The sequence below is a fragment of the Saccostrea cucullata genome, unplaced genomic scaffold (genome assembly GCF_032062105.1).
Source record: "Saccostrea cucullata isolate Sc308-1 unplaced genomic scaffold, CSIRO_AGI_Scuc_v1 ctg149, whole genome shotgun sequence".
Classification (NCBI taxonomy): Eukaryota; Metazoa; Mollusca; class Bivalvia; order Ostreida; family Ostreidae; genus Saccostrea; species Saccostrea cuccullata.
The window spans coordinates 476,044-496,440 of NW_026933711.1; the positions used below are offsets into that span (position 1 = coordinate 476,044).

Consider the following 20,397-nt stretch of genomic DNA (forward strand, 5'->3'; position numbering starts at 1 on the left):
GTAATTTAAAAAACGGTAAATTTTCAACCAAATTTGGAATAATGTGTTTTCAATTGTGTACATGCACTTTGGAAAGTACGTACAAGATAAATATGTATTGGAACACCCCTCCTATATAGATAAAAAGTTTGTATTGTGTAATCAAATATGGATGCTGTGATGTCTTTTCCAGAGCCAGGCAGATGAGGAGTGGAAGTTTGCTCGGTCCAAGCTGTGGATGAGTTATTTTGAGGACAGTGGAACGCTCCCACCTCCATTTAACATCATCCCCAGCCCCAAGTCCTTCATCTATCTGATTCTGTGGTTTAAAAATAATCTGTGTTCATGTTCTCTCAACCAGACAAGTAATAGATGGCAAAGTATACGTGTAAGTTTATTCTTTGTGGAATATAAGGAACAGAGTTCAAATGATATTGTGCTTTATATGAGTGCCCATTCTTGTCAAGCTGAACGCCATAGACTCTAGAGCAAAAGTATCCACGAAGCCATGTAGAGCTACAATAGTCTCATAAGTTTAAAGTACCATGTAAATTATTGAATAAATTCAAGTTTATTGACACAATCATGTGGTAAAGAATCTTAAATTGGTTTAAGAATTTTATTGTTGACATTTTCTTTTTTTCCAGAAAATTGTAAAGAAAATTAATGAAAAAGAAATTAGGTATCAGGTATGTTATTATGGAGAAGAGTTTTGTCATTAAATCAAAACAATCTTTAATTATTTAAATACACTATTGCTTTTTACAGTGAAACTTGTCTATTCCAGATGTTTTTTAATCCGAAATCTTGTCTAATATGGTGTAAACTTAAATCACAATGTACCTTATAACAAAAAAAATGTTGTGTGGCACACAGTTTATTAAAAAAGTTTTACTTTTCAGCGTGTAATGAAAGACTTGATAAAAAGATACATCATGCAAAAGCAAAGAGGTCCATTAAGGGGGGAGGGAGTGACAGAGGACGATGTGCAAGAAATCAAACAAGACATATCCTCTTTTAGATATGAACTGCTTGAAATATTACGCAATAACGGAATGCGAACTCCGAACCCCAACCAGCCAAAACCAACCAGTAAGAAGATGCGTTATTGGAAACAACTCTGTGGGGGGCTATCAGAGAGTTTTGATTCCACTCAGAGTCAAAATGGCTTCCCTATGGATTAAGCTTCCTTTTATATCAGTGTTGATCAAAGCAATCCAATGCTTTGCTTGTCTTTTCCTCTCTAGCCTTACAGGGCTACCATATGGATGCAAAAAAGTTGTCAGAGAAAACAAAGTGTTCTTCCATGTTTTTGTAAACAGCATTATTTTTTTCTCAGATATTCACATGGTAGTCCACATTTTCCATACAAGATCTCACTGTAGAATTTATACACTTGTGTTATCTGGCAGTCCAAATTTTTTCTGTCATCCATTGTTTTTGTTTGGGGACAATATGCCAGATGACATTTTCCTCCTACATTTTGTTACCATAGTGATGTTGTGGCTATAAGAATCACTGCAGTGCTTGAATGTAGCTGTTGTCTTCCATTATTTGATGGTCGTGTAGTTCACACACTACCTTTTTTCTGTGATTTTTTGTATGTGATCCAATGATATAAACAACAGTTTTATAAAAGTCCCCCAAGCACTTGGACGACAGCCGATTGGATGTATGAGGAGTATGGAAGCAGGCCCCCTTACACTTCAGGTATAAGCTTGGACATGAAATAATTGGCTTGAAATATATACTTCGTATGCAAGTATTTCACAGGAAAATCCTTCTTACTAAAATCAGACTTGGAATTTTCTTGTGAAAGGTGTGAGATAGTTTCCATATTATGTGTACTAATTATAAAACAATGGCTTGCCATATACTAACAAAACTGACTGCTGTTTATATACTAGTGATTTTGAGGTGTCTTTCTTGTTTACATCTCTTACTTTTTACTTGAGCAACTCATCTTGCTTTGCCAGTATTATACAAGAACTTCAAATATATTTATGCAGAATCTGCTTTCTGCTAATTGTAGATATGGCACGCCAAATTCACAAAAATGAGATAAACATAGTTTCACAGTCAATAAACTAGGTTTATCGGTTGTAAACTATAGTTTACGGACTGTAAACTATAGTTAACAACGTTAATCTATATTTTACATCCGTAAACCATAGTTAACGCGATAATCTATGTTTCACAACCGTTAACTATACTTAACAATGAAAACAACCATTTGCGATTGCAAAACATAGATTATCTGATACATACAGTTTCACGATTTGTAAACTATAGTTTACAAACCGTTAACTATAATTAATGATCTGATAAATATAATTTCATGATTTGTGAAACTATGATTAACAACTCTTAACTTTTTCGATTGTAAACTATAGTTTACAAACGTGAATCTATGTTTATCAACAAAATCTATTGTTAACGCTTATTACAGATAGGTAAACTTAGATTATCATTCGTAAACTATAGTTAACAACTGTTAAATATAGTTTTACAGATGAAAACTATACTTAACGAATCGTTAACTATAGTTTACGGTTTGTAAACTATAGTTTACAGTCGATAAACCTAGTTTATCAATTGTGAAACTAGGTTTATCTCATTTTTGTGAATTTGGCATGCCATATGTAGATTTCTTAGTTATTTTCTCTTTTGTACTAAATTGAGACTAACCATTAATTTTTTTCTCTCTGGGTGGACATCCCTAAGTAAGCTGAGTAAATCTTTCTACTAGAAATTGAAAATGTTGAAATTTCATTTCTATTTAAGGTCCATTGATACTCTGATAAGAGAGATAACTCTTAAAACGAAACATGTCTTTATTAATTTTTGAAGTCAAAATGTCTTTTTGTCCATTTCTATTTTCTACTGCAGAACGATGCAATATTTTCTAAATTGTTTGCAATTTAATTATAAAATGCACTTAGAATTTCTGATAGAATGTCAAACTAACATTTTAAATGAGGAGCCAGCGCTAGAGGACATGGACCTTAAATTTTTATGTATAGTCAAGTGCTATCAGAAAACACCAGAATAATCTTGGAACTTGAATGTTGAAGACAAATCAGCTACAAAGAAAATATGTGATGAAGTTGTAAACCTTACTATGTAGATGAAAGATGAAAGTATTAATTGGTGGTTTTTCATCCATTTGTCATTGCATGGTTTCTTCTCAGTAGAAGGTACAGCATTTTCAGAATGTAGGAATATTTTCAGTATAAGGGAATATTTTCAGTATAAATAGGGACATTTTCAGTTTACCAGTAATTTATAGGGACATTTTCAGTATAAATAAGGACATTTTCAGTATAAATATATAGGGACATTTTCAGTATAAATAAACTTGCTTTGTATGTAGATTTCAAAATACAATATTTGCCAGTATTCAACATTGCAAAGTGCTTCAAGTTGAACTAGTTTTGGCCTAAGTCAAGTATCAGGTATTTCAGACTCAGAATTTAGTAAGAGCAATGTTGATTCAGGTGAGCTTTGTGACTTCTTGTTTCTAGTCTGTACTTCTGATATAAATTCGCAATAATGTCTCTAAATTTAAAAAAAAATGCAATTCGTATATAATAATATGTGTAGTGCCATATATTTTTTGCTGCTTGTAGAGGTTTTTTCTCTGACATTAGATGTACTATTTTTCTACCTTTTTTTCCCGCTTTTTTGAACACTGTGTTTTGTTGTCCTTTGTTGCAAACTGATAGAAATTAAACTGCCTGGCTTCTCACACCACTCTATGTTGTAAAAATTTTTTTTCTCTTCATGTAAAATTCTTTTTAATTGAAAATATAAATTTATCATTTCATAACCTAAATACTATCTAGCAATTAATGTTTTGAAAGGAGTTTATTTGAATAGCATATTATCAAAAAAGAATTGTATTTGTTTACTTTATTTCCCTTGCAGATCGAAGATCTTGCAGACGGCGCAACCAAGTCAACTTAGAGAGGTTAAAGAGGTCAATCACCATGGGAACAATCAATGAGACACACAACAAAAACCCTCCCCCAGATTACACCTCCCTGGATAAATCTTCACAGGTCAAGGCCTCAGAAAGGTCAGAAAAGGACAATACATCTGTGTCTTTTCTAGAAAAACCAAATCATCTTCGTCGCCGCAGTCCAAGGAGGGGTCTTGGTGCCCTTCGTGCAGATGAAGGACTTGGAGAGTCCTTAGACCTGAACATTGAAAATGAGAACAGCCCAAAGTTAGAGCATCGCTCTACTGTGGGGGATCCAGGAGGGGTGAAGGAGGGACTGGCAGCTTGTTTGAACCCCAGCCTGGCCTGTATTAATCCAGAGCCCATTGGCACTTGTAGTGAGGATCCCAAGTCCCCCGCTAGGCGTGTAACATTCTTATGATTGTACTTAAATAATCCCAAATCCCTGGCAAGCCATGAAGCATACTTATGACTATATAGTGATGCTCCCTAATCCCATGTAAGGCCTGTAACATACATGTACTTATGACTATATAGAGATGATCCCAAATCTCCCACAAGAATGGCTGTATAGTGACGCTCCCTAATATTCCCCACACAAGGGAGGCAACATTCTTATGGCTGTACAGAGTTGTTCCTTAACTGTGGATCATTTTCATTTCTAATGGTCAAGTTGTAATTTTATGGTTTTGGGTGTCCATAACAAATGGACCGCCCACAAAATGTAATGATTCCACAGTAAATGTGTTTAGTGTGATATATTGTTTTTTATGTGATTTGAAGGTATGTAGTGAGTTTTAACTGACATATTAATGATGCTGTGTTAAGGTTCAATAAAATGAATACTGTATACAGGGTTATTTTCACTCATGTTATTTTTGCCCTTTCACACTTGTAAATATTTTTGCCCCATTTTAAATTCACCCAGTCATAGTTTTGTTTAAGAAAATATACTGTTTTCTTTGAATTTGCCTTATTTTAAATTCACCCAAATGAGGGTAGGGCGAAAGGGGCAAAAATAAAACGGGGGCGAAAAATTTCCCAGTATACAGAATCTTTTCAATGCTGCATTTGTGATACCGAGTTACTGAACATTTTTGATAACATCGTTCTATTGATGTTCACTTATTTTTTCTGAATACACTGAATTTGTTTTTTACTTTTAAGGAAATCATTTGTTTATCAGGTAGCAATGATGTCCTCTTTTCATATTGTTTTTTACACCATAATGCTAACACATAATGGTACTTGTATTCTTATTATTTGGGGGGGGGGAATTCCTATTTGATTGTACTTCAGTAGTTATTGAATAATGAATTTGAAGCAGATATAAAATAGTGATGAGAAATGCCTTTCAGTGGTTTATTTTATTTTTACAGATCTGTTCCATACATATAGTTCCATAGGTTGTATACCTGAGTAGCTTTTAAGATGGCAAGGTGTCTGTTACACTGTATCTGTATTTCGATATAATGGGTTAACTTGTTATATCAAATAAATTTTATCCTTACCTGGTCAGCCTCTCTGGCTTTCTGGCTTAGGGTTACTAAATAATGACAAAATACATCAATATTTTGAATACCATGAATTGGTAATCTGAACTTCTTTTTTTTTTCATTTAAACTTCAGAGGTTATCCCCCCTTCCACACATACACACACACACACACACCCTCCCTCACCAACACCACCCCAAAGTTCATATTATTTTAAAGTTCTTCAACTTTTTCTTTCACCTTGAGTAAAGCTTTGTGAAAGTTTTAAAAAATCAGGGATTCTAAATGAAATACTCACTTTTAATTTGTTTATATAAATTAAGTTGATAAATAGATGAAACCAGTAGAGCTACAGTTTCCTCGGAGAGTTTTGTTTACAATTAGACCATTGGACTAACATGCATTGAGAGATTACTCTCTTTTGCATGAAGGAAAAAACTGTCATAATTGTGGTTATAAATGAATTTATGATATATATTTCAGTTTTATTTTCCATCCCACCTAAATAATTTAATTTGATGTTTTCTTCTCACTGGCATTAGACATTGATTTTTTGAATATAATGAATGTAATGTTTGTTAGTGTTTGATTTCTGTGATCTCCAAAAAAAAACCCAAGTACTTGAATTATTTATAACTGCACCTAGTAAAATTATATCATATGTATTTGTCATACATATTCTTTTATTTTCATCATTTGAAATGTTCATAATACATATATTTATTACATTTGTTATACTTTCTCATATTGCATACATTTTACAAAGAATTTCCATATGTTCAAAGAATTTCCATATAATCTTATAGCAAATTGTCCTGGATTATTTTTATTCATTTATTTATTTTTTTTTTTTTTTAGTTTTCTAAGAAATTCTTTACCATATTTATATTTTAAGTTATTAGCATTGCCTCAGGTTGAGACTCAATATTTCAGACAATAGATTAGGATTTAAGGAAGATCTGAAGACATACTTCTCATTGAAGAGTTCTTTTATGTAGTTAGAGTAATTTGACATAGATTTTAAGAGAAATGTAAATTAATTATTAAAGATCCAATTTAAAATTCACTAGGTAGAGTTACTATTATATAATCCTATTTTCCCAATGTAATTTTTAAAATTTGATTTCTGAACTCTTATAATTCAATTTCTTTTTATTAAAATCCTGGAAATACAAGGCAGGTACTATTTTGTTGAAATTGAACTAGATAAATTAAGTTTGTGCAAAAGCCTTTTTCTGATGTGAATTTATTAAAGTCCATTAGTGTTTATAGTTTCCTAAAGTATGGTACATGTTCAGATTTGTCGATAAGATTTGCATCTCTGGGCATTTTGGCATGCAGGTCTTTGTTGACATGTTTTTATGTATCCATTAATTATTCGGGCATTTTAAAGTTTTTATGGTTACACAGGGAGATCAGCAATCATAAAAATCTCTATAACCTTAAAGAGCATTAGGTTTTACAGCTGCTCATATTAGTGTAACCGTCACATTTATCTTATTTTTTGGTGCTATTTTTTCTTTTCATTTTTGTTTTGTATGCGAGGAGAGGATTTAAATTGATACTGATGTTGATGTACTTTGTACTGTTAATGATGTTTAGATATGCTCAACTTGATAGTTTTGAAACAATAGATTGTTAATTCCTCTTGTTGTTTTTATTTCTTGCTTTGGTTTCACAACAATGTAGAAAAGAAAAAGAAAAGGAGCCAAAAAAGAAGGCTTAGAGTAATGGTAATTCATGCTTGATTACCTTATTAATAAATATAACTTGTTTTCAAACTGAAATTTTGAAGGAAAAAAAATTTAAAAACGTCAATCAGCATTGTAAATATTTTATTTGCTGAAGAATATGCAAAATGTTGACTTTAAACGAGAGGGATGATGCCTTGTATCATCAACTTATTTATGAATAGCTTGTTCAAGGCAAGAACTCTGGCATATCAAATCAACTGGGAGAGGTGATCTATATATATGAATAATAATGGCATAGTGTACATATAAATAAGGGGAAGTAGACAATAGAAATATTAAAGTCATTGCTATCGTGAAGTTTTGATGTCATTCATCAGCAGATTGTCTCATATTTTTGCATCATCAGATGTTCTTCCAGGAAGAAGAGACCGGTTTACTAAGAGTACTGTTTTATATGCTGATTATGCTCATGCACTAAATGTTGTGTAGTCTGATGACAGTGATGAATGGGTCAGGAGTATGTGAGCACTGAAAAGTACAAACAAATAAACAGATCTCGTATTTTGAGTTGATGCAGCATGTAGAGTGCTAGACTATTTCATTATCCCCAATCGTCTTAGTCTTTTAAAACATCTTCATCTATCTGTTTACTTTTTTTTATATAAAAGTAGTAGAGATTCTTTACAAGGTTGACGTGTACTCAGGTGACCAATAAGGTCCTAGGGCCTCGTATTAAAAATAACCAGCTGAATGAAAAGGAAATCCCGTATACTTGCTGACTTCATGTAACTTCCTGTTTCGACATGTGGAGTCCACGTGTAATATTTGAGGGTAGGTGTTTACAATTATTTTCTGAGAAAATAGGCGACATTAAGAGAGAATCTAGAGCTACTGATTAATGAAAACTATTAATATTTTGAGTACAAAAGAATTTCTCTGATTTGAAAGTATGGATGATGGCTGTGTTTGAGTTATATATCAGCTTATATATATATATAATTTCATTAAACAAAACATGCACAAAACACGTGAACAAAAACACTGCATATATCGCTCCGCTAATTTATAACTATATTTCATGTATTTTAAAACAATTTTATTCAATTGACACTTCATTTATAAGAAAAGCTTTGTTTTAAGATGTAAAAAGTTTTTTTTTTAAATGGAACATACAAAAAAGGAAGATATTTCTACTTTTTGTAATATTACATGGTTTATATTACATTTATACACCATTTCAATGATGATAACCCCACCCCACCCCTCCCATCTTTTTTCAAAGCAAAATGTACCGTATATATCCCCTGAAGATTACTGAAACTTTTTGCAATAATTATATATTTTCAATATTTATTGCAAACAAGTTACATATAGTCGTTTAATTGCAACGTTTAGTGCTCTGACGTGAGGTGATGCGAAGTCAAGACAAACCCTGGTACTAGGTCAAGTGTCATTATAACTAATTCTGAACGCCATTCACATCTTCTGTTGATGATAATCCGGCATTGTAACATGTGCTTTCGTTTACACATTATTCATTGGAATAACAAGATGTGTATATGAAACACTGATGCCCCAGTAAAACAGCTCATGACGAAGGTTGGTGTTTTTAGATACGAGTCAAACCACAAGGTCAAGGTTAAATAAAAACGTTAACACCCTTGGGCAAAGAATGATCTTCACATAGAATACATCTCATGATCTGTGATATATGAGAGTCCTTACATCATTCGTTCAAAACATATGACCGTGGTCATTTTTTTTTTCTCAAAGTCAGTCTCCAAGGTTAAGGACAAAAGGTCAAACAGAACTGTTGGTACTCAGGAGAAATTCTTACCAGATGGAATACACTTGTGAAAAAGGTCCTAACTTCAACATTTCACAAGTTATCACAAATATTCAAGATTTTTTTTAGTGTAGGTCAAACATCAAGGTCAAGGGTAAAAGAACAAAGTTGTCGCTTTTTAGGTCTTGTCACACAAAATACACGTTTGAAAGATGAAACCCATAAAATCAACTTTTCAGAAGATATAGGCAGAGTTAACGTTTTTCAAAAGTAGATAAAAGGTCAAAATTGTTTTTACCCATGGGAAGGTTTGTCACGAACGCCTTTGAAATATAAAAGTCCTAGCACTAACCGTTAAAAAGTTTTTAAAAGGACATGAGATGACTGGTCAAAAATCAAAGATTTTAAAAGGGTTTATTCTTAGCATCAAAAATTAAAGAAGGCGTTGTCTTACGAAAAACAATGTGGAATCCTTGAAAAAAAACGTACAAAACTTGTGGCAAAGGTTGAATTTTGAAAAAGCAAGTCAAACTTAAAGGTCAAGGTCGAAGAGTCAAAATTTTTGGTACCCATGGATTGATTGTTATGTCCCTCTCGAGACAACACCGCGCAGCCGTTTGAGGGCTGCAAATTTTCACCAACAAGTGTATACTCGGCACTCTGGGCCATTGAGCAATGAGAAATCTACTGCGACTCGGGACCTCGGTTAAGACTGTCTCATCTGAGGGACGGTCTGTACGTCCCACACTGTATTTGAACTGGAGACGTAAGGATCAACTATTATACCCCGCAGCTCTAAGGCATTATACATTGTATATATTTTAGTTCTTCTATATATTTATTTCAGTTGTTTTATTCTACTTACTAGTAATGAATCAAAGTACTCAGAATGCTTGTGATATCATTGCTTACATGAATTGTTTATATTCTGATGAAAAAATTATTTTAAAACTATCAATATAAATTAAGACGCTGACAGTGAGAAATTTTTCAATCCTAATATTGTAGAATCAGAATTTTAATCTGGTACCGCAGCTGAATGTAAACAAACAGGCCAGTCTGGTTCCCTTTCCTGCTTTAATCGTATGTTAGAGAATACGGTAAACTGATTATCAAAAATCCTTACTAATGAACTATGTTCTTTGACTTATGAAGTTTTCAAAGTCATTACTACTAATGTTTGTTTTATATAGATAAAATTTCGTTTTATTTTTGTTGCTTTATTTAGCGTTTGTATTATCTCAAAAGCGGTTGAGAGTAAGAACTATATTTTTGCACGTAACTTTAAAATGGCGACTATGGGGTCAACATCCTGCCTTGAACAAGATCACATAAGCCGGCAATTGCTCTTTGAGCAATAAGCCCGGCTAAAAATGCTTGTGATATCATTGCAAGACATTGCAGATCACTTCTAATTCCATATCATGCTAATACAAATTAGTATCTAATGATATACATGAAAAGAAGTTCGATTACTATAAAAATGAATTAATTTTAATACTTTTGTGGTGTACAAATATCAACTTTTTACAATATCAATAGTATGATTTCATAGAATCTTGAACCGTATTGGGATGCATTTAATGAAAATTGATTCAGGGAAATATTTCATTATCAAGCTTCATTTTGAGACTTTAAATTAAATATTTTATTTTAGAGTTATCTATCCTAGCTGTGTATCGGATCTCCTTAACGTTTATTAACTGGCATTATCAGTTCAAAATTTTTTTTACCAAGGTTTAAGTTTGGTAAAATTTTGCAAAATAGGTAAAAGTCGGGCTCCAAGGCCAACACTATATACTTTCTTCTACTTAAAATTAACTTCATAGTCTTGGGTGTGCTTTTATGCTTCTAGAAATGTTGCTTTGAAGATTGATGATGTTGACCAATCGATTATTACAACAGCTATTAATTTTTATAATCCATATCATTTGTGTTTTATTTCTGTCCTTTAAGGAACCGTTAAAATTGGATGCTGATTACAGATTTTCATATCCGTCTTAAGTGGAAAAAACATTTATCATGTTGCACTGTTCATAGACTGGTAGGATCTCCCTCCTTCTCGGGATATCAAACCTTCACACACTGTTAAACATATGATATCTAATATGGATTTTGTCAGAAATATTCATTTGACTAAACCGTTATTTTTTCGTACAACAATAATGCTCGTTCGTGTTTAGGATGAATCCATTGGCCACATAAAGCGTCCATCCTATCTGTCCTAGACCTCCTCTCCGTCTTTTGGTTGTAGGATGTGTTGGCCATATTTTCACGAAGGCCTTATACACAGAAAATAGGAATTCTTTCAGAATTTCGAAAATATGTAAGGGTGCACGCTGTAAGGAAATTTTAGAAAATTAACCAAACTCAGTCCAGTTTTAGAATGTAAAGCGTCAAAATAGACGATTTCGATACTCTATACAACCACTCGGACTCCTCACTCGACACCAGCCCTTTTCAGGTCATCGATTACTACCTCTTCATTACAAAAAAAAAATGCCCTTTCTACCTGATAACATGCAAACTCGTTTTTCACTAAATACATTCTGGTTCTACACACAAGAAATCCAATGTTATTTTTTAATTTTGTATCCCTGACAATATTTATCTTATTTGGATGTATTGGCATTCCCGTGGGTACTAATTGTGCTCCGTTATTAGCAGATCATTATTATCAGACACATGATCTCGAAATAGTCTTAAACTATGGTCAGAAGTTAAGATAAATATTATTATTTAATATTAACAGCATGAAAGACATTTCAAATTTCATGATTTTTATAACAAAATTAAGTTACAATTTAGTCTACTAAAATGATTCATGATTCTGGGGACTGAACTCAAAATGAAAGACGCTAGTGTCTGACACAACAGTTTGATTGGATATTTTACCAGTAAAAGACCCCCCCCCCCAGTAAATACGTCTTTAAATCAATATAATGAATTCTATGCGTTTCTATAGATTATATGGTGTCGATGACAATTGACTGAACTTTGTGATAAACGTGATTACTTCAAATTTTCATTTATAGACGTCCCTTTAATCTTATATTTAGTAATATACCGTTATTACTTGCAAATGGAGTTTGTCTCCAGTTAATTCGACATTCGTGAGTATATTTAATGTACCAAAATTTCTTAGATGAGACAAGCTATTGACAAATAAGTTAATTATACCAGAATTTTCAGAATATAGTTTCACCTCAAAATTTCGCAAATTCAGCTTCTCACACTATCCATTGCCGATGCAATGACAATGTTTGCAAAATACAGCCTGCCGTCGAAGGATGACTCGAATTGTTAGACCATTCTTTTAGATTTGTGTGGTCAACAGATTTATTCGTTCACTCAACCGTGAAAAGTAGTCACGGCGGCTGTGACAAGACGACAAGGGAAGGTTACACCTCAGTTATCACAGGTCCATGTTAATGACTTAGCTCACGATTTGACTTTTTTAAATGGCTCTATTTCTTGACAGTCCATATTAATGAACAATGATGTCAAGTTCATATTCTAGCATTGGAACCCTTTATTTCTGAAAAGAATTAAGTATGTTGTTTCTGTCTTATGTAAGTGTGGCAAAAGCTATCTCAAAAAGTCTTGACAATCAACTGCTAAAAATAAGCAATTAACACTGAATTACATGTATGGAATACATTTTTTTTCATTTAAAAAGTTTGCCATTTCTTCCAAAGATTCTATAGTCAGAATAATGCGTATCTATACAAAAGGTTTAATCCTTGCTCATGATGAGCGGTGAGTTGTAAATTAACTTTCTGACCAGTCTAAAGATGTAAGTTCATCGTGTATTACATCTCGTCTTCCTATGGGGAAAGGAAACGCATTTTAAAAACAACACAATGATTCATGGTGTCTTTAAAAATAAAGTGATAATGACTCTCCTAAACTACTACAACCTGACAGGTACATGTAAGTTTAAGTGTTAAAATTACTTTATTTTTCCTTATCTACGTCATGTTGCTTACTATTGTTCGGTTTCTGTCATTTATCTCTTCCATGTCATGTGACATTTAACTTCCATAAATCATGTAGGTGTCGCTGTACCTCGTTAATGAAACCAATAGAATTAATACGGGGAAATACGAGGCTGGGCTGCTGAATAATTTAATGTCAAATGTGTCCAGACAATCAGTAGATGTATACTGAGATCATCTCAGTGTTATCACCCTGCATTAAAGGGTGCTTTTTTGAAAACATTTTTTACGAAAGTACTAAACACTACCCACAGAAATTCGATTTATAATTCTTTTTGTTGTTTACTTTCTGCATTATCAGACATGCGGGGTAATTGTGCAATGCGTCAGCAATTGATGATAAAATGAATTAGTAATATTACTATTAAATCTTTACTTTTAAAGTTATATACAGCGTATTTGCTATTAAAAATGCAATCCCAAAAAAATTTCTTTAATTAATTAAATTGCATACAATTTGATAAAATTAATAAATGTACTGAAATGGAATTTCATCAGGATCTTGTCATGTCGTCGTCCTTGAAATGGATTGTTAAAGTTTTACAACGACTTAATTTTGTTTCTTTAATAATATCTTTCGTTTAATGTTTCAACAATTTAAAAAGTGAACCAAGTAAACTAAAGTGATGTGATCAATCAAAAAATGACGCAGAGCGCCGGTTCAGTGACTCGGTTGGTCGAAAGTCCGACAGACAGAGGTAAGCTTTATGCGGTCATAGATATTGAATTTAATCCTACTGTAGATATATTTATATCAAATGAAATACACAAAGGGGTAATCAACGTGTAGCAATGATACTAATTATTTGATTTCGAAGTAATATCTAATGAAGTAGTTAAAAAAACGTGATAACGGTTCAATAAAAATGGCTAATATGAACTTTGTAAGATCGATGCGTTCTTTTATTCTTGACGAAGGAAGTCGAATTAAACTTTTCTTGTCAATATTTACGTCAATTTATTGGGTCTGTAAATATCTTATTTATACATTTTTCTGGAGATAATTTTTTATAAATGTATTATTGATGAATATTTTATTCTTAGATATGCAATACTAGTGTCTGTTGGTATTTTGAGATCCTGATGTAGGAAAATTTAAAATTTAATGACTCTAAGTAAAATTTTACTGTTTGGCAGGGACCCGGTACTTACTACTTGTATATATATATACATGTATATACACTGCATAGATGGTATACATGGACATTTTTCAACAAAATCGAATGTTTGTTTCTTTTATAGGAAGGTATTATGGAGGGCTTAATTAGAGTTGGAATCTCCGTTTCGCATCAGTAAATTTATTCCATTTAGGATCGGGAAGTAGTCAAATTAACTATATTATTCATCATATTTGTTTATCAGAACCAGAGGGTAAAATGTGAATCATTCAAAAGATAAAAGCATTCAATTAAAATAATTTTGAATACTTAATGAAAAAAACTATTTTATACGTATATATAACGTTAGAGTCTGTTTTTTAAAATTCCCTTGTTATCTGAAAGATTCGGGGGAATGGTGTTTGGGATGTCCGTCTGTCTGTCCTTTTCTATCATCTTTTAATGGTTAGTGTCACAGATTCTCTATTCCTTGTGACTATTTCGTATAATGTAGACTTTGTGTTAGGTCTGTGCTCAATTTTATATGAAAGTATATCTTCAAAGTATGTTAAAAAATAAACATTTTCAATATTTAAAAAAACATGGAGCAAAGACCACTCTACCTTGATATGCCCTTTAGTGACTTTCTGAGAAATGTCCAATTATCCAAGGGTCATGTCAGCGCAATAACCTGTTACGAACTTTGTGGTGTTGTGGTCAGCGTTTCATTTCTGAGACAATTCTTCGCCTCAGTTCAAACTACATAAATTTCTTATTTATCCATAAACCATACATTTTGCGAAGCTTTTTCGTCCATCATGCGCAGTTCTGATTTGATTGTAGAATTTTTATATTTTACCCTTGTATTCCTTGTGACCTTTTTTTTTTGGCTTCAATTTTTGAACTCTTGACGCTTGAAGGTTTTACCTACTTAAAATAAACTTGATCTCAGTTAGAACTTCTGAACTTTGAGTGCTAGGACTTGCATTTTCCCCACGTGTGCACGTTGTGACAAGACCTGTCTTTTGGGTCATAATGATATTTTTTGAAAATTTTCCTTGATTAATGAAAACGGCCTACTTTACCTTGGCCATTAGCTGCCAAATAGGGGTATCAGTATTTTACAAACACATCCATTTTTATAACCCCTCCCACCCCTAATCGTAGAATCGGTGGTATTTAGAATGGTTAATTTACAATGTTCAACTGTCTGTCTGTATGTCTGCTAGAAATTTAACCTTGCCAATAACGTTTGATCTCTTTTTTGTGCATGGCTTTCATATTTCAGGCACGTAGCATCGATTTTGAAAGGGGGGGCCAGCCACAGAATTTTTTTTTTACTTGCCTGAAAAAGTTGACAAGCAAAAAAAAAAAAAGGAAATTGCCGAAAGTCGAAAATCCTATTTCGGGGGGGGGGGGGCAAACTTTCTTCACTACCAATTCCTTTCAAATATCCATTTTTTAAGCTTACAATACACTATTTCCATCATGTTACTTTACTTTAGTATAAAGTTGGGGGAGGGGGGCAACCAGCCTTTCAATTAACATTTTCAATAGTAAAAGTATTGTTGGCAAAAAAAGTGTTGGGGGGGGGGGCAGGCCCCCCCTGCCCCCCCCCCCCCCCGTTGCTACGTGCCTGTATTTTACACGTCACAAGGACGATCCCTTTCTTTAGTATTTTTATGACCTATTGTTAGAGGTCAGGATTTGTTCTTCTGTCCATTTGTATTGTTCCAATACTTTTGAGTTTAATTACCGTTCCTTTTCTCCATATTTCATTTAAAAGCCAGCTTGAAAGTTTGTGATGTTATCAATGAAGAATCTGAGATAACTTGATATAACTGTGGGTGCTGGTGTTTGTTCTGGTGTATCTTTGGGTGCTGCTGCTTGTTCTGATGGATGCATCTTTGGGTGCTGGTGTTTGTGCTGATGTATCTTTGGGTGCTGGTATTTGTGCTGATGGATGAATCTTTGGGTGCTGGTGTTTGTTCTGATGCATCTTTGGGTGCTGGTGTTTGTTCTGATGAATCTTTGGGTGCTGGTATTTGTGCTGATGTATCTTTGGGTGCTTGTGTTTGTTCTGATGCATCTTTGGGTGCTTGTGTTTGTTCTGGTGTATCTTTGGGTGCTTGTGTTTGTTCTGGTGTATCTTTGGGTGCTGCTGCTTGTTCTGATGGATGCATCTTTGGGTGCTGGTGTTTGTGCTGATGTATCTTTGGGTGCTGGTATTTGTGCTGATGGATGAATCTTTGGGTGCTGGTGTTTGTTCTGATGCATCTTTGGGTGCTGGTGTTTGTTCTGATGTATCTTTGGGTGCTGGTGTTTGTGCTGATGCATCTTTGGGTGCTGGTATTTGTGCTGATGGATGAATCTTTGGGTGCTGGTGTTTGTTCTGATGCATCTTTGGGTGCTGGTGTTTGTTCTGATGTATCTTTGGGTGCTGGTATTTGTGCTGATGGATGAATCTTTGGGTGCTGGTGTTTGTTCTGATGCATCTTTGGGTGCTGGTGTTTGTTCTGGTGTATCTTTGGGTGCTTGTTTGTTCTAAGCTTAGGTTTCTTTGGGTGTTAATGTTTATGTGCTGGTGTTTGTGTGCTGATTTATGTCTGAATGCTGGTTTTATTGCAAATATATCTTGGAGTGCTGCTGTATAAAGCTTTGAGTGTTGTTGTATGTGTGGCTGTATATTGGATGTCGTGAAGGTGTGTGAAGATGTTTCTTTTTTATGTCATTGGTTGGTTCTGTGTGTGCACCTATATCTTAATGCTTCATGTATGTGTATATTTTTATATTTTGATCTCGTACTGTAATTGAAACCTTCCCATACCAAAGCCTGTCATAGACAATTAGTTTTTAGTTGTAATACATTTGGGATTAAGTTCCATATACATGTATTTACTTTACGTCTTAGCTGCAAACTAAATTCCGATTTATGGATGTCCTTTTATGTGATTTATTGTGAACATGGTAATAAATTGTGTAAAGGTTTAAGAAAATACGATAAACTATTATGCTTATGCACTTTAATCAAACCGTGTGTTAATGCTTCATTTATCGGTTCATTTTATTTATCAGACGAATATGCATTGAAATTTCTTTAACTTGTATTTTTTTAATACAAAAAATTAAGTTTTTAAAAAGGATTCTTCTTAAAGTGTTAATTGTTAACATAATAAATTTTCAAGTATGGATTAGTCTAAACTATGACTTAAAACCTTAAGTTTATCATTTACATTTTAATTTGTTAATTACTATGTACTTCAGAGCCTAATGGGCTTTTAATTCAGTATTTGCAATTACACAGTTTATTGAGATAAATGAGTTCCTATAAATTCAATTAATGATTGGATTGATTGTTTTAGTGAAGGAAGGCAGATGGTAAAAAAATGATACTTGTCATCTTGCCCAGTGAAAGCAAGTTTGAAAAGATATGTATTCTTAATTAAGCAATTTGCTATCAAAGACCTCCAATTATCACTTTGAAAAATAGTTGAATATTTGAACAATAATATAATTATTAAATACCTAAGATATCGTTTATTTTAGATTTTAAACATATTAGATATGATAAAAAGGAGGCACCCATTCTCTATCCATCTTGAATAAAGGTCTCTCCCGAGACAGAAGATTTGTGTTTTAATGGTCGCCATGCTTATTTTTGGAAAGGATATTCTTATCCACCCATTCTGTTGCCGAGATATGACAATTTCTCACAAGTAACAGCTTTTTAAAAAGCTTGCCTGACTAAATCAATCAATTTATCTGCATGAAGAGTGATAAACCTTTTGAGCAATACTTTTGTGGGTTTAAAACATATCCAAACTTTATATTTTGAGAACCTTGTGTAATTGAAATCTTGATTTGTTAGCTCTACTGGTTAGAGACCAGAAGAGCTTCTGCGATAGTAATGCGTCCAGCGTCCGTCCGTCTGTCTGTCTGTAAACAATTTTTCAAAATGCTACTCCTCCTACAGTTTTGGTCTGATTTGGCACACGAATAGACTACACTAAGATACATTATTCTGTGTACCGGTTTTTCAATGAACGGTGTTGCCGTGGTTGCTAAAAATAGAAATTTCTGTGAAATTGATTCAAAATGCTACTCCTCCAACAGTTTTGGTCTGATTTCAGTATAACTTGGCACACAAGTAGACTACACTAAGATACATTATTCTATATCGGTTTTCGATTTTTATGAACGGTTTTGCCGTGGTTACTAAAAATAGAAATTTCTGTGAAATTGTTTCAAAATGCCACTCCTCCTACAGTTTTGGTCTGATTTGAATATAACTTAGAGCACGAAGTAGACTACACTAAGATACATTATTCTGTGTACCGGTTTTTCAATGAACGGTGTTGCCGTGGTTGCTAAAAATAGAAATTTCTGTGAAATTGATTCAAAATGCTACTCCTCCAACAGTTTTGGTCTGATTTCAGTATAACTTGGCGCACAAGTAGACTACACTGGGATGCACAATTCTGTTTACTGGTTTTCGATTTTTATGAACGATGTTGCCATGGTTACTAAACATAGAACTTTCTGTGAAATACTTTCAAAATACAACGTTTCCTACAGTTTTGTTCTGATTTCAATATAATTTTCCACAGAAGTAGACTACACTAAGAAACATTACTAGTATTCTATATTATCATTTTTTTAAATTTTGATGAACAATATTGCCTTGGTTACTAAAGATAGAAATTTCTGTAAAATACTATCAAAATATTATCCTAAATACAGTTTTAGTCTGATTATAATACAATGTGGCATGCAAGTAGATTACGCTGAGAACATAAAGAGACTTCATCAAGGATCATTATTCTTAGACTATTTATTGCTGTTGTAAAGTTTCAGTTCCCAACTTCTACTTTTCTCTTTCTTTGTATTCTATATTATCATTTTTTTTAATTTTGATGAAAAATATTGCCTTGGTTACTAAAGATAGAAATTTCTGTAAAATACTATCAAAATATTATCCTAAATACAGTTTTAGTCTGATTATAATACAATGTGGCATGCAAGTACAGAGATTACGCTGAGAACATAAAGAGACTTCATCAAGGATCATTATTCTTAGACTATTTATTGCTGTTGTAAAGTTTCAGTTCCCAACTTCTACTTTTCTCTTTCTTTGCTAAGTAAAATCCAGTAGAGCTTCAGTCTCGACAGAGTTCTTGGTTTAACTTGTAGAAGAATCATCTCTACACCGTGGTGGTGGTGGTGGTGGGGGGGGGAGGGGGTCTGCAAGTGGAGTGACCTGCCTTTGGATCGAAATTGATTTCAAGCTACATTGTAACACCTATTATAAAATCTGTTGTCAAATCATGCATTGTAAACATTTTAAAAGATGGATATAATTAAATACACATTTTGCTTGAGTGTATTTAATTAAATACACATTTTGCTAGAGTGTATTTTCTCCTCTGAAGTAAAGAGTAGTAACGGGTGTTCATTATTTTTTTTTCTTAAAAAGGGGGGGGGGGGGGAAGTGACACTATCTTATATTGAGAATGAAATAAGTAAATTCAGTATCTAGGCCTTTGTGAAAAGAAAAATCCAAGATTTTTCACTGCTTTCTTATTTATTGTGTGCATCTGAACAGAGCCATATAATAGATCAGACATCTGCATGCAGACGATTGTTTATTTTTATTGGACCAGTCCATTAATGCAATAAACAAACCGCGGGATCGAGAAACAAATAAGAAAAAATCATTTCTTTAGTGTTGCATGTCAAAATCAAAGTACTGAAAGTACTGTTAGACGGAGGCTTCATGTATGCGAGAACACAAAAGAAATATATATGTCATACATTGCTGTAAAGAATATTATGAGAAATAATGTGTAGGTTTTTTTTCAATTCAACATTTTTTTCAAAGGATACTCCAATATTCATGAGGTTTTTGGGATATTATAATTTCATCTTTGTAATGTAAACTTCGCCTTGATTAAAGTTCACTGTTATTTAGATGAGATACTTTCAATATTAAACCTTTCAAAGTAAGAAACAGTAATTGACTAGGCCTGGTTGACATAAAACTTAGACAGGCTAACTTTTTATCCCAGTCTCACTTAAGGAATATATAGTGGAAAAGTGAGACTGAGATCAAAAGTGAGCTTGTCTAAGTTGTATGCCCCCAGGCCCGGTTTGATGAATGTAGGTTTAGTATGTTCTAGTCATGAGCCCACTGGCGGAATTAAAAGGGGCCCCTGGCCCCCTCCCTTTTGAGTCCAAAAAATACGCAATATTTGATAAATGAGTGTTTTAATTGTGGCTGTGGGCCCCTTCCCTGACCTCAAACTGGTCCCCCTATTTCAGAATTTCTGGATTCAGCACTAGGCCTCAGCCTGTCAGGAGTCTCCATATTTCAAGATATCTTATTTATAGG

The 20,397-nt window shown here is 33.3% G+C and overlaps 2 protein-coding genes across 4 annotated transcripts in view; one reads left to right on the forward strand and one right to left on the reverse strand.

The window, feature by feature from the left end:
* Positions 1-6,452, forward strand: part of LOC134239038 (transient receptor potential-gamma protein-like) — a 67,112-nt gene extending 60,660 nt beyond the window's left edge. For 2 of the 3 annotated variants that reach the window (XM_062721182.1, XM_062721183.1), the window contains 3 exons: positions 173-367; positions 627-668; positions 882-1,610. In XM_062721182.1, coding sequence (XP_062577166.1) covers positions 173-367; positions 627-668; positions 882-1,163 — 519 coding nt within the window. In that variant the 3' untranslated portion in view covers positions 1,164-1,610. Of the gene's footprint in view, positions 1-172; positions 368-626; positions 669-881; positions 1,611-3,906 lie in introns of those variants that run through there. The other variant, XM_062721184.1, reaches the window with a different exon arrangement.
* A 9,332-nt stretch (positions 6,453-15,784) lies between these two features.
* Positions 15,785-16,504, reverse strand: LOC134239049 (germ cell nuclear acidic protein-like). The gene has a single exon (XM_062721194.1). The coding sequence runs from the start codon at positions 16,502-16,504 to the stop codon at positions 15,785-15,787; it is 720 nt and encodes a 239-aa protein (XP_062577178.1).
* Between the last annotated feature and the right edge of the window lie 3,893 nt (positions 16,505-20,397).

Excerpts from the sequence above, each read along its gene's own strand:
- LOC134239049 (XM_062721194.1), bottom strand. The coding sequence starts at position 16,504 with ATGCATCAGAACAAACACCAGCACCCAAAGATTCATCCATCAGCACAA.